The 14,353-nt window shown below is 36.2% G+C and overlaps 1 protein-coding gene across 4 annotated transcripts in view; it reads left to right on the forward strand.

The window, feature by feature from the left end:
* The window catches only part of CFAP47 (cilia and flagella associated protein 47), a 321,340-nt gene that overhangs the window by 37,778 nt on the left and 269,209 nt on the right, over window positions 1-14,353 (forward strand). For all 4 annotated transcript variants that reach the window (XM_049871901.1, XM_049871902.1, XM_049871903.1 and 1 more), the window contains exons 14-18: window positions 2,815-3,031; window positions 3,340-3,581; window positions 9,085-9,215; window positions 12,353-12,475; window positions 13,790-13,921. In XM_049871901.1, the coding sequence (XP_049727858.1) occupies window positions 2,815-3,031; window positions 3,340-3,581; window positions 9,085-9,215; window positions 12,353-12,475; window positions 13,790-13,921 (845 nt within the window). The remainder of the gene's footprint in view (window positions 1-2,814; window positions 3,032-3,339; window positions 3,582-9,084; window positions 9,216-12,352; window positions 12,476-13,789; window positions 13,922-14,353) is intronic.

Genomic DNA, 14,353 nt, shown 5'->3' on the forward strand with positions numbered 1-14,353 from the left:
TTTCATATTTTGCTTTTTGAGGGGAAGATTTGCAGAGTTTCTCACTCAGCCATTATGGAATTCCCACCCCATGGTCTTTTAAAATATAAAAGAGTTTAGGAGAGAAAAAATTGTGCATTTTAAGTTGAATTTTATAAGATCCTCTGCTGATTTTGCTTCAGTTTCATACATGCTACACTGACAGATAATAGTCTCACTTAATCTCTGTTAAAATTCAGTTTGTGTGTAGCATAATGTGGAGATTTGAGATGTGGGCCTCCGGGTTTATATATGTGTGCGTGTGCGCACATGCATGAGCAAACGTGTACACGTGAGTATGTGCACACTTGCATGTTTGTTTTAGAAATGCAGTACATATAACAGAGTAGAAAGGCTCTGTTTTTGAGTCTTTGATTCTGCAGCCTACTAGCTCTATGACATTAGTTGTTTCATTTGTAAGATGGGTAATGGTAATATTACCTAACTCTATGGAACAGTTCTACTCTGAAACACATTCGGTCTCCATGAGTTGGAATCGACTCCACAGCAACTGGTTTGGTTTGGGGATTTAGGTTAGTTTTGAGAACTGAGTGGGATAATGCAGGTAAAGCACTTAAACCAGTGTCTCACACATAGCCATTGCTTAGAAAGTGTAAAAACTTTTTGTCCATACGGTGAGTATGTTACATTAGAAAATGCTTAACGTCTGACTTTTTCATTCCTTTATCCATTCAGTCATTCAACAAGTGTTAATAGAATGCCCACCATGTACCAGGCTCAGTTTTAGGTGCTGGGGATACAGCAGTGAACAGTCCAAATCCCTGCTTTCATAGAAATTATGTTTAGCTGGAGTGGGGTTGGGGGCGACAAACCTGTCTGTTTGTACGTATCATTGGAATATATAGTATGAAGAAAAATAAAGCTGGTTAAGGGAATAGAGAATAATGGGGTATCTTGTGGCAGGTCTATTTTATACCATATGGTTAGGTCTCTGGAGATATATTTAAACAGAGACAGGTACTTGTGTAAAGTGAACGCATGAGGCATCTGGGCTGACCATGGGTTAGGAAAACAACAGTTGCTCCTTACCCTTGAAAAGGTGTTGCACAATATCCTTCTTTAGGTCATTTTCACCAAAACTCTTAAAGAATGATTACCAGTTGGCGTATTGACTCCAACTCATGATGACCCCACCTGTGTTAGAGTAGAACTGTGCTTGTTAGGGTTTTCAATGTTGATTTCTTAGAAGTACATTTCCAGGCCTTTCTTCCAGGGTACCTCTGGGTGGACTCAGACCTCCCACCTTTTGGTTAGCAGCCGAGCATGTTAACCATTTGTACCACCCAGGGACTCCCAAAGGATGTTTAGGGTTAAAGAAATAGTGGCTACACTGGTCTGAAGAAGTTTCCTTTTTATTCTAGGCAGAATTGGGGTGACCACGAGGGAGATGTGGGCAAGGATGAATAATGGAATGAATGGACTGACCCTCTCCAGGGAGAATCCAACACACAAAACTCTAAATACCAACTATGATGTTATCTAGACTAGAGGAGAGGCCCATAGAGGTGCAAATCCAGAGGTCAAGCAGGGGGAGCTGATTAAATACCTGGGTGGCAGTCATTTGAGGTAGCTAGTTGGTGGTCAAATTGTAGGTCAGTAAGGACTATGGGAAATGCCAAAAGTTTAGTCTGACTCTGAATGAAAGGGTTGCGATGGGCTGGCAGAGGGAGTCAGGGTCCCCCAGCCACTGATTCTGAACGGGAAATAGGACCCAATGCCCTAAGAGCTCTGAAACTCATTCTCCCTGCCACACAGTGGCAATGAGGCACTTGGGCATCACAGTCAGGGTACTCATTAGTTCATTGTCTGTCTGGGGTTGTGTCTGCAGATCATTTTAGGTAAAACATTTATTGTACATCTGTTTTCTACCAGGTATATGTCAGGTGCTGGCCTTTACAGCCCCAAGAATTTACCATTCACTGTTAGGTTGTAAATGCTCTGTGCCTTCCAAGGTGACTGACTAATCAGATAAACCAAAACCCGACCAAACGCGTTGCTGTTGAGTCAATTCTGACTCATAGCAACCCTCAAGGACAGAGTGTAACTGCCCCATAGGTTTCCAAGGAGCGCCTGGTGGATTTGAACTGCCGACCTTTTGTTTAGCAGCATAGTTACATACAAATGCAAAAAGAGCAAAGTCAGAAGGCAATGCCCAGTGCCTCTCCCAGGACTCTTCCACAACTCCCCTCCTTTCTTTACCTAGTATCCTATGTGTTTCACTAATGGCCCTATGGGGACAGGGCCCCTGTCCGAGTTTACAAGGTCCCTGGGTGGCACAAACAGTTTGTGTTCGACTACTAACCTAAAGGTTGACTGTTTGAACCCACTCAGCGTTGCCACCGGAGAAAGGCCTGGTGAGAAAACCCTGTGGAGCTCAGTTCTAATTTGTAACACATATGGTCACCATGAGTCAATTCCACGGCAGCGAGTTTCTTTGTTTGTTTTTGAGACATAATAATTGTTGTGAATGGGGAGGGGGAACTTTAGAGTATGCAAATTCATCTACTAAGATGAGTTATAATGAATATTCATAATTTGGCCACATAATTATCTATACAATTCAAATACATTTGTATTGAATTTTAGTAAATCTCTAAGTATCAATTATGGTCATTTAAATTAAAAAAGTCTTGTTAGTACCTTCTGATATTAAGGTAAATATTTTTTGAAGTATCATTTGTTTTACAACTTGATCAAGATATAGTCTGAAAGCTTGAAAATAAATGGTTACATTTGCGTACATTAAACTTAATAAATCATTTTTCATTCTTTCAGGGCCCTCAGTCCTTAACTTTGGTGATGTTTGTGTAAACTCCACAAATACTCATCCACTGCATGTTATTAATATGCTACCTATGCATATTTTGATCCAGTTAGATATTGATTTGGAAGAACTTCAGAAGACCAAACAGCTTTCATATGTGATTCCACCTACAACCAGTACCTACATTTCAATGATATTCGAATCACCCACCATTGGAAAATTTTGGAAGTAGGATTTATTTTCCAATTTCTGTTTGCTAGACTCAGTTGTCCTTTAGTAGCATATGTATTTATTGGTACCCAAATTATTGTAGTGTGTATGATATTTGATACCAAAATGTAGAAACTATATGTGCGTGTATTTATGGATTCGTGTTTTGGTGGTAGTCTAATTACATTTCATAATTAATTTTTGAAGTATTGCATACTAACAACAACTTGCAGATGTTAATCAATATGACTTTTTTGCCTATAAAAATTGTATAATTGCAAAATTGTTTTAATCAGTTAATTTTGGATGCTTTTGTTATGTTACAGGTCTTTCACGTTTACTGTGAACAACACACCTGGCGGGCACATCCTAGTGATGGCAGTTGTCCAGTTAGCAAAGCTTGAGCTGTCTTCTAATGAGATAGTATTGAGACCACATGGTTTTGCGATGAAAGCATGTTTTAGGGGAACAGTTAGGTTGTATAATCGTCAGAATTATTTTGCCCAATTTAAATGGCTACCGGTGAGGAAAGAAAGACGGATGGTGTTTTCCATTCGTCCTTCTAAAGGTAATGGTTTATTCTATTTGATTTAGACATTCATTTATTCACTTATTCATTCAGGCATTAATCATTTATTAATAAAGTGTGAACTGTGTAAAGGTGCTAAGAACATTGAAGTAAATCATATACAGTCATCAGGAATATATATTTTTATGTACATATATATGATTTGAAAATATGGATCCTCATGGACAAAGTGATTTTTTGTTTAGTTTTGGTTCAAGAATGACAATAAGATGTGATTCAGAATGGTTTATATTTCATTATATTTTGAATTCTTTTAGGACAATTGACAAATTCCTTATACTCAATACAATTATTAAAAAATCAAAATCTGAATTTAAAACTTTCATTTAAATAAGAAGAATTTAATTAACATAAAACAATATCAGATTTACTGTTTTTGATAGTCCGTTATTTGTTCCGATCCTCTTAACCTTGCTTCTGTTATTCCGTGGAATCTGTAATCCAACATACTGTATGCATTCTAAAACTAAGCCCTAGTAACTGCTCAGCTGTGACTCCTTTAGTTCAAATTCAGGAAACATCAATGTGATGTGCTCTGAGGACTTCATGAGGACACTTGCAATCATTTTTAAAAGTTTAAATGGCAAGTTAGAGGCTGAATCATCAATATGGCACTTTCGCTTTATGTGAATATCATGTCTTTCTGGATAGATGGAAAGATCTGGGTCTTTGTATCTGCAGTGACTCATGTGATGCTTTAAAATCAGCTGAAGTCCAATTGTGTATGAGTGGGAAGAAAGCAACTCTGGAATCAGTTAGATCTAATTCCAAAATTCATCTTAGCTTCTCAGTAGCTTTCTGATTTTGAGCAAAGTACTTTATAAGCATTAGTTTCATCATCTTGTAACATGGAGAGAATAATATATTTTATAAGGGTGCTGTGAAGATTAGAGTGCCTGGGTGGTAGAAACAGTTAATGTGCTCAGCTGCTAACTGAAAGGTTGGTGTTTGAGTCCATTGAGAAGTGCCTCAGAAGAAAGGCCAGGTGATCCACTTCTGAAAAATCAGTCATTGAAAACCCTGTGGAGTGCAGTTCTACTCTGACACACATGGATGGGGTTGCCATGAGCCGGAATTGACTCAATGGCAATTGGTAGTGGTGGTGGTGGGTGTGAAAATTAAATATATGGAAAACTCCTTCTATAATGCCTGGCAAGGTATAGGTGCCAAATGCATGGATAGCTATTTGATTATGAAATTTTTCTAATTCTATTTTGATTTTTTTTATCCTGAAAGTGTCCTCAGAATAACAACCTGACATTCATCTTGTCATTTATCCCCATTATCAATTCCTTGCCCCCTCCTCCACCCTCTCTCTTTCCCTCCATCCCCTGGTGTCCTGACCTCTTTATCTCTAATTTAGGAGTAGTCATTATTTGAGATATAAATAGACTATAATTCCAGTCACAGAGAAGTCTTGCTTTATAGACATCTTGCCTTAGGTGTATTTTCTTGTGAATATCAGTCATTTCCAAATCAGGATTTTTATGTAACTCTACAAGTGTTTGTAACAGGGAGCTTTATAAACAATCTTAATTATTAATTTAAGTTCACTTAATTTTTAGTGTGGCTGCATAAGTGGAGATGCTGACAAATTCAGCAAGTGGAAGAGCAAGACTATCCATTTATTAGAGTTAGAGATCACTGGCATAGCCGTATGTAATCTCTTTATTAACCCGTATTGATATAGTGCAATACCAAATCACAAATTTTTGAGCATCCAAGGTCATCAATATTTAGCATATTCATTTGAAAAAGCTTTTTTTTCCATTATTATTATTGGTAATATTGGGTCCTGCCCAATCTAGAGAAATGCTGAGACAATGATCAGAGAAGAAAGAGAAAGAATTTCTGTGCATTTCAGAGATTCTGTATAAACCACCTCCAGTTTGTTTAGGTAGATATCAAAGGGCGGTAGCTATGTTCCCTACATTCCAGGTATAGGTTCTAATCAGTCATGTGGTAGTGCACCAAGGTATCTGAAAAGCACAGCGCACCGCTACTTTTTGTTGGATTTCTCCATCCTAGCCAGCCTGAATGGGCTGGACTTCCCTTGCAGAGGCTGTGGAAAGGCAGTAAAGATGCTTAAATGGTACAAAATAAAACTGAAATTACATTATTGTAAACCAGAGGACCAGCTATGTTTCTTAATATCTTTAGAACTCTTACAAAGGCAATTTTAGCTTTTATTTTCTTTGGGTTGCTCACCATAACTCTTACTTTTTTTTTTAAATCAAAGAATTAGTGATCAAAGCATGAGGAAACAGACATTTAATTCCAAATAAAATGCTTGTATGAAAAATGCCATTAATCTTCAAGTACTTTTGAATTTTTATTTAGAATATGAATGATAACAGTAGTCAAATCCATTTCATATAGCATTGAAGAAATTTTGTATAATTTATATTATTTACATGGATTTGCTTATGTCATTTTTTGGTGCTTAGAATATTGACACAATAATTACACACTTTTACCTGTTTATATAAAGAGAAAGCGACTTTTTTTCTCAGGCTCTTTTTTTTATATCCATTTTGGTATATTGGTTTTGTGTCCTGGATAATACATTTGATCATATAGCGCTCTCTCTAAAATTTTTAAGCTAATCTGAATATCTCTAAATCAAATTTTATATTGTGTCTGTTCTTTCTCCCTAAGATGTAGTGTATTTTGAATTTGTACTCAAACAATGGATATTGTAAGGGGAGAACATAACAATGATTGATGTTTTTTGAGATAGAATTGGCTTCTAAATTGATTTTTCCACTAGGTATTGTTCAAAACAAAACAGGCATCCTGGTTTTCTTTGACCTTACTGAAACATGAGTCACTCTGTCCTCAAGCTGTCTTTAATCAGCTCACTCTCACCTTCTTTCTCAGTTCTCTCACTCCTTGGCCATTTGCAGTACCTGCCCTATAAATCTTGGCCTTGGGTCAATCCAGCCATCCAGTTTCTCTTCCCTGCTCCCTGATATACATAATATTCTTGGAGAAAAATACATAGCTATCCTAACTGGAGGGGAAAAATTAAAACTGTTATTTTTCCACCAAAGCTGAATCCTCAACAGTGGCATATATTCAGTCCTCGTACAGCTCTAAACTCTTTTTAGGGGACTCGGATTTCATAATAAAACCCAAAAAACCCCTTGCCGTCAAGTCATTTCTGACTCACGGTGACCCCGTGTGTAATAGAGCATGGAGTTTTCTTAGCTGTAATTTTTACAGAAGCAATTTGCCAGGACTTTCTTCCATGGACTCATTGGGTGGGTTTGAACTGCCAACCTTTGTGTTAGCAGCCGAGATTTCATAATGTGTGGTATTAAATCATTGTCAAAGTTGCTTCCCATCACAGCCTTCTCCACACCCTACTCTCATCCTCTGCTGTAACACAGCTTTTACAGTTCCCTCAGGCCTTATCCTCCTCCTTCCTCTCGTCCTTCATGTTGTAGCCCAGTGCCACCTCCTTATGACATTTCCTCTGTTCCCTTGGGCTAATTTAATTCCCCCTCATTCTCTTTTCTGTTCCTATAGGGTCGGTATGAGTCGGAATCAACTCAATGGCAATGGGTTTTTTTTTTTTTGGTTTATTGTGCCTTTATTATGCCATCTACAATTATTTGTTTATATCTGTTTCCGATTGCCTTAAAAACCAAACCAAACCAATTGTTGCTGAGTCCATTTCAACTCCTAGCAACTCCATGTGACAGAATAGAGCTGCTCCATAGGGTTTTCTTGGCTATAATCTTTAGGGAAGCAGATCACCAGGCCTTTCTTCTGCAGCATTGTTGTGTGTGTTGAAACCACCAACCGTTTGCACCACCCAGGGACCTTTTTCTGTTGCAGTGAATGCTGCTAAATACATATCTGATATTCATCCCCCTTTCTTGCTAACAGAAACCCAATTTTGTTTGGGGCAGCAATGTTCTTAGCTAGAAGACTCTTTTCCCCAGCCTCCCTTGCCAGTTAGATATGGACAGAATTTTCTTTGAGCCCCATCCTCCTTCTGTGTGCCAAGCACTGTTTCAGATAGTTTACTTAATTCCCACAAGGACTTCCTGGATTAGATACAATCGTTATTCCAATTTTACAGATAACTAAACTGAGTTACATAGAGATTAAGTAAATTTGTCCAAGCTCTCGGCCAATAAGTGGCAGAGATGAAATTTGAACAGAAAGTCCGACCCTAGGACCCATACTCTTTTAATCACTATGTCACAATGCCTTTCCACATTGAGGATGGCCGCAGTAAGAAAGAGTGGTGTAGGAAGCTGGGAGAAGCATTGGTCAACCTACTGAGCCAGTCCTGGAATATCTATCCCTGGGCTTGTGATTGCTTGAGATAAATACACCCCTATCTACTTAAGCCAGTGTAGCAGGGCTTTTTGTCATTTAGAGCCAAATGTAATCCTGATGGACCCCCCCACTACACTGTTAGCACTCCCATGACCAGCACAGTGTTGGCATTCAAGGGTGGTATTAATAATATCCGACACTGAGTGCTTTTGGGGCCTCACACACTAAATTAATCACTTCATAGGTTGGTGTTATCTCTCTACATGGTCATTGCAAACTTAGGAGGGAGGTACTCTTTTATCAAGATTGAGGAACTGCCACGTACATAATTTGAGCAACTTGCCAAGGTCATACAGCTTGTAAATAGTAGAGCCAGGACTTTGATCCAGATCACTCAGACTCTAGAGCTTTTTTTCCCAACAAAAGCTACAATTCTGCTTCCCTTCTCATAGGAGCGTCAGCTTGACCCGAGGTGGGGTTTGTTTGTGATAATCACTCACCTCTACATTCAATATCTGTTGCCCTTGAATCTCAGGTGTTCTTCTTTCTGAAGAAAGAACTTCTAAGTCATTCTTTCCATCAAGTATTGTTTTCCTTACTCCAAAGGAGAGGATGAATTTACCAGATAAAACAGCTCACATCAAATGTGTCTGATACCTACCAGTTCTCAATACATTTGAATTCTAGAAATGTATTAATTATTGATAGCTACATCAGAAGTTATATCTCTAGGGATGATGTATACATTCCAAAAGAGTCTCTGGTGAGGGTAATATCTCCCTCAGAAAGCTTGCATGAGTGTCTTACGTTGGTCAGTATTTCAGAATGCCGAGAAACACATGGAGGGAATCATTTTGGTCAGGGATCACAAATGGTGTTTTACTGTCTATAACATAAAAAAAAAAATTTTATGTAAGGTCAGCTCTAATTGTGGAGTGTTGGCCTCCTTGATAAATTTTCTATTGCCTATTAAAATTGGAATATAAGGTATGCATTTTGGATTTATAATCAAACCTGTAAGACTACTTATTGATCCCCCTTTTAGCATTTTCCTATTTTTGGAGTTTGGTTTTAATTATCATACAACATCATTACACTTTTGTATCAGCTCTTATTTTGAATATTAATAAATAAAGAAATAAAATGCAAATGTGATAAATGTCCTGTCCTCTCTCTATCCTCTGTGTAGGCGTTGTCGAAGCATACTCATCACTGGAATGTGAAGTAACATGGCAACCAGGTTTCAGTTCTCCAGAAAGGGGAGAATTTATTCTTCAGGTCTATAAAGGAAACGCATTGACACTGAAATGTGTTGCACATGTAATTATATCCCTTACATATGATTTTTATTTTAAGGGCTATAAATTGGTTGAGTATACATACTTGTATATGGTTGGTATAAATACATATATATATATATACACACACATACGCATACATACATATACACACGTATAGTGTTTGTCAAATCTGCTTTTGCATGCAATAATTAAGTTGTCTTCATACCTTTGTGAAGCCACCTCTTTAACATAAATGAAGATTTTACTCGAAAATGTGTTGTATTATCTAGAATGACCTCAGAAATCCAAGACTTATGCCAAGAAAACACTTGTTGTTAGATCATCTCTATGTATGTAATACTGTTGGCGGGAGGGAGGGCACTTGAAATTAAATTATTTCATTGTTAGAAGCCAAAGAAAAATAGAGAAAAATATAGTTTTCCCTAATGTATTACATTGTTAATATTCTAATGATAATTAGTAATTCAGTATGAAATGGCTCATGTAATTTTCATAGCAAGGAAATGGATGAAACTCTTGTTTTTGTAGAATATATTTCTTTTAATGAAAATATGAGTAAAGTGAAAGTTGTGATATGTAATTTAAACCTTTTTCTGTGGTAACAGCCCTGAAGGCCTTAATTTCGTGCCTCTTAAACACCAAGAATGCGCCTTACTTGTCTACCAAATTGCTTTTCCAGTATTCTTAGAAATTTAACAAAAGCCAAATGTTATTTTACTAAATTTCCTCTTCAAGCCACGTCCGTGCTGTTATATATTTTAAGCAGTTAAGGACATTGTAGCCTTAAAAAATGAGAGATAAATGGCAGTCAGAACTCAGTAGAAACTTTCCTCTTCTCCAGGCTTGAAATAAGCTGGATCCTACAGCTTTTCACTATGTGCAAATGACTCTAGATTCTTTTCTTTTTTTTTTTTTTAACTTTCTATTGAGATATAATACAAACCATGTTTTCACACAAATAATGCCAGCCTTCTACGTTTGTTTGCCATCCATGCCCTCTCTAAGTGAGGTATTTCCTTAAATGCACTATGCTGTTTTTTTTACAGCAACCTGTGGAAGAGGATTGGCATGGTAGTGCTTGTGAGGGTACCTAGTGGGAGAAGGGGGTGGCAGGCAAACAAATATAGAAGGCGTGAGTTATTTGCGTAAAAATGTGGTATATACAGAAAGGTACATATTTTAAATTATATGTCACTGAATTTATATTTTAAATTATATGTCACTGGAATTAATTTTCACAAACTGACATCACCTTTGTAACAAGTACCCAGATCAACCAACTCAAGAAACAGAACATGACTAACACCCCAAAAGACACCCCCTCAAGCAAACTTCCAGTCACTATGTGTCTTTCCCAAGATCATCACCATTCTTACTTTCAAGAGCATAGATTAATTTTTTAACTTTATATAAATTAATCAAGCCATGTGGTCTTTTTTATATTTGGCTTCTCATGTTCATCGTTAGATTTGTGAGATTCATCTGTGCTCATGCATGTGGTTGTAGACTATTCATTCTTAGTCCTGAACAGTATTCCATTTTATGCCTATACCGTCATTTATCCATTACTCAGCTGGTGGGCATTTGGGGTGTTTCAAAGTATTAGCTATTAAAATAGTGTTTCTATGAAATTTCTCATAACGTGTATGCATACATATGGTGAACATATGTATGCGTTTCTGTTTTTCAACTGTTATTTACTTTATTGTCTTTGAAAAGTTCGTGTATATAAATTTGTCCTCATACTCACCCAATGTGTATTTTTTTCTAACAGATGAAAGGATAGGTAATTTAGTAATTTAGATCTAGTGTTAAAAATAAGCGCCTTTTATTGAGTAGTTACTATGTGTCAGGTACCATGGTAAATACTGTTCATATATTATCTAATTTAAGCCTTACAACAACCCTATAAGGCAGGTATTGTTATCCTCAATTTATGGATGAAGAAATGGAGGCTTAGGTAGTTAAGTAACCAATACAAGTTCACAAGGGCAGTAAGCACCCTAGTTGGAATTTCTGTTCAAATCTGTAGTCCTCCACAGCCTTTGCTTCTACCTTCTATGATAATTTGCTTTTTGCTTTTCCCACACTGGGACTGAATGAGAATTATACTCTGAGATATCAGAGTAATGAATTCAATTATTGTTAAAACCCGTTAGGTAAATTATTTTTGAAGCCCTTACAGTGAAATGAACTGTGAAGTGTCACTGTTAAAAAAGTAAAGATGGAGGAACATTAAGTGATTAAGTAAAATGCTCATTTAAGGTTTGCCATTGATTTATGAATAACTTACTCAACTATTCTCTTTTCTGTTAGCTTTGCTTGAAAAGCTTTATTCCGATTATTCCAATCATTTTATTCAAATAACCACCAGGGTTTTCAAAATAACTATAAGAAGTTATAAAAGTCTAAAAAATAAATAATAATTCATAGAAAAAGGCAGTAGGGTTGAGTGTAAAGAATACTGAATGAGGAGTTGGAAACCTTGGGTTCTGGATCTCTTTGACTACTATTTTCCGTAAGGGAGCAAAGGATAATCCCAATATTTTTCAAAATGTGTTCTATGATATACTAGTTCTGTGAGGTTCTTTGCATGGGATGAGGAGAGTCCTGTGCTTCAGTGAATCACAGTGAACTACTTTCCTATTCTTAGATAAGCAAAGTGCACATTTTCAACATATTAACTACTATGAGACTTGTAGTAGATACATGCCTGGATAATTTAACTTGGAATCTTGTTTTCCATACTTGGGTGACGTTTGAACACTTTCCTTCTACATAACACATAGTAACACTCTGTACATAGTTGAGGAAGGCTGGTAGATGATCTGATCTCTAAAGAAAATATCTCATATGACATTATCACTCCATTGTAACTAGATTGCCACACATTTAGTTTAAATTTAGGAAAATATTATAATGCCCTGAGTATTTTTCATCAAAAATAAAATATAAAAACCTATAGTTGTGTTCATTTTGCATCTTAGAACACATTGAATAAGTAATACATCCAGATTATAAATTTTTCTTCCAGTAATCAAAATTTGGTTAACGTATATTTACAATTAAAATACTTCATTTTGTGAACAAAACAAGTATTTGACTTATCATTTTTCCTACTGCATTTTCTTTCCCCTTTTGTCCTCTTATTATTAGATTGGTCACACCAAGGTTATATTATTGGAATCAAGAATACTCTTCAGTAATAGTCCTCAAGGTTTAACAAGTTGGAGGAAGGCCGTTCTTCGTAACGTGGGACAAAACCATGCTTTTTTCAAGGTAATAAAGAATGCTGGTCATTTCTTATTTCAATCTAATCATATTATGAATTAACTTTTTTTGCCACAGGACTATGAAGTTAATACCATAGTCCTTATAAATAGACTTAGGCTAATTTTTTAGATATTTCCCATGAGATTTATCTGAGTACAGTTCTTCTAGTTTGTCCTTTTCATTTTTTATAAGAAAGCTCTCTCTCCTTTCTTTCTTTAGTCTCTCTCTTTCTCTCCTCTCCCCCTTTTTTTCTTTCTGCCTTTTAGTTTACTTGAAAAAAAAGAGATAATTTATAGTCAAATGAAATCTTAAAAATATATGCATTCGTTATTAATGTTACACTCCATATTTCGTTGAACGATTCTCCTATTTCCCTTATTTTCACTCTGAAATCAGGATGGTTATGGTAGAAACTTGGATCTAGATCAAGGCCATTCTGAAGATATTCTATTGATAGTTGTTATTTGTGATTTAAATGGTAGGGGGGGAGCGGGGATAGAGTCTTGTTTTTTGTTTTGTTTTACTGAAAAATATATTAAGAACCCCCCAATGGTGGCAATAGAAGTTAGCATTTGAGATCTTTCATTCATGTCTTACTTTTATATGTTGGCTTCTGCCCAAATTAGCTCTTTGGTCTAAATAAACAAATGGGGATACCCTTTTCTACTTTGTTGCTTCAATATTCTTACCTTGTTAGTTTGTCCCTTCACCCCAAAAAATATATTGACCAATTTCTCTTTAAATTATACTGGCTCAAAATACGGTAGGTAGGCCTGAATTGGCCTTTGACAAACTACATCATAAATCCTTGGTAAGTTACTTACACTTTTTTGAAGGTTAAAATGACATCCTAGACATTATGCTTTCTGTCATGGTGATAGTAAAGAAAAGGAAATCAGTTCATTGTCCCACCTCTCCACGAATTTTGCTTTCAATTTTTTTAAAAAAATTTTAAAGATCAGGGAAAAGGTAAACTGCCAAAGTAGTATCTAGAATTTTGACATCTTCTCTGATGGATATACCTGTTCTTTGTAAGTTTTGCAGAGTCTTAAAGAGCACTCCAGATAATAGACAGTATTATCCTATTAGAATTGGAAGGTGCCACCACTGAAGGTTCTGTTAGCTGGGCTAGGATTGCAATTGCTTGTTGACGTACAAATGATTTGTGTGTCTGGCGTTTGATAATTTATTACAAAATCATCTCATGGCCTGGGCCCTGGCGTTCTCACTCTAGGTTGTAGTTTGAAAGCTTTCTTCTAAATACTTTGAAATAGCAACTTTAAAGAATAATGCAGCATTTCTGCACATTTTCACTTACAGGTTTGTGACCAGAATCTTCTGCCAATCATTAATATTGTTCCATCGGAAGGAATAGTTCCACTGGGGGGACTAACTGTTCTCAATATTGGCTGCACACCTACTGTGGCAGAAAAATTTGATACAAAAGCAAAGGTATATCTATAAAAAAAAAATCTATACGTATGTGCATTTCCATCTTATGCTTATGGGGTTTATTTGGTTGTTTAAGATGTTTACAGTTGGAGGTAAAGCAATTTTAAATGATGTACACCTTTTTTTCTTAGAGAACTTGTTTCAAATGTTTTTTTTTTCCCTATGGGGAATGGATTTAAATGTTATGATATTTAAATATCTCCCATTTTGTTCATCAGTTTTCCATAACAATTAATCATAAAATAATATGTAGTCTAATGTAATAGGCACTGATTTGCCTGGCCCCCGAATAAATGACCTAAGAATTGTATCTTACTTTCATGAAGAACTATGTAATGGTTTTAAATTAAATACTGTGGTTTATAGTCTGAGAGTAAGCCTGTATTTTTTAAAAAGCACAGTGTTTTTCTAGAAAAATGCCAAAAATATGGT

The sequence above is a fragment of the Elephas maximus genome, chromosome X (assembly GCF_024166365.1).
Source record: "Elephas maximus indicus isolate mEleMax1 chromosome X, mEleMax1 primary haplotype, whole genome shotgun sequence".
Lineage (NCBI taxonomy): Eukaryota > Metazoa > Chordata > Mammalia > Proboscidea > Elephantidae > Elephas > Elephas maximus.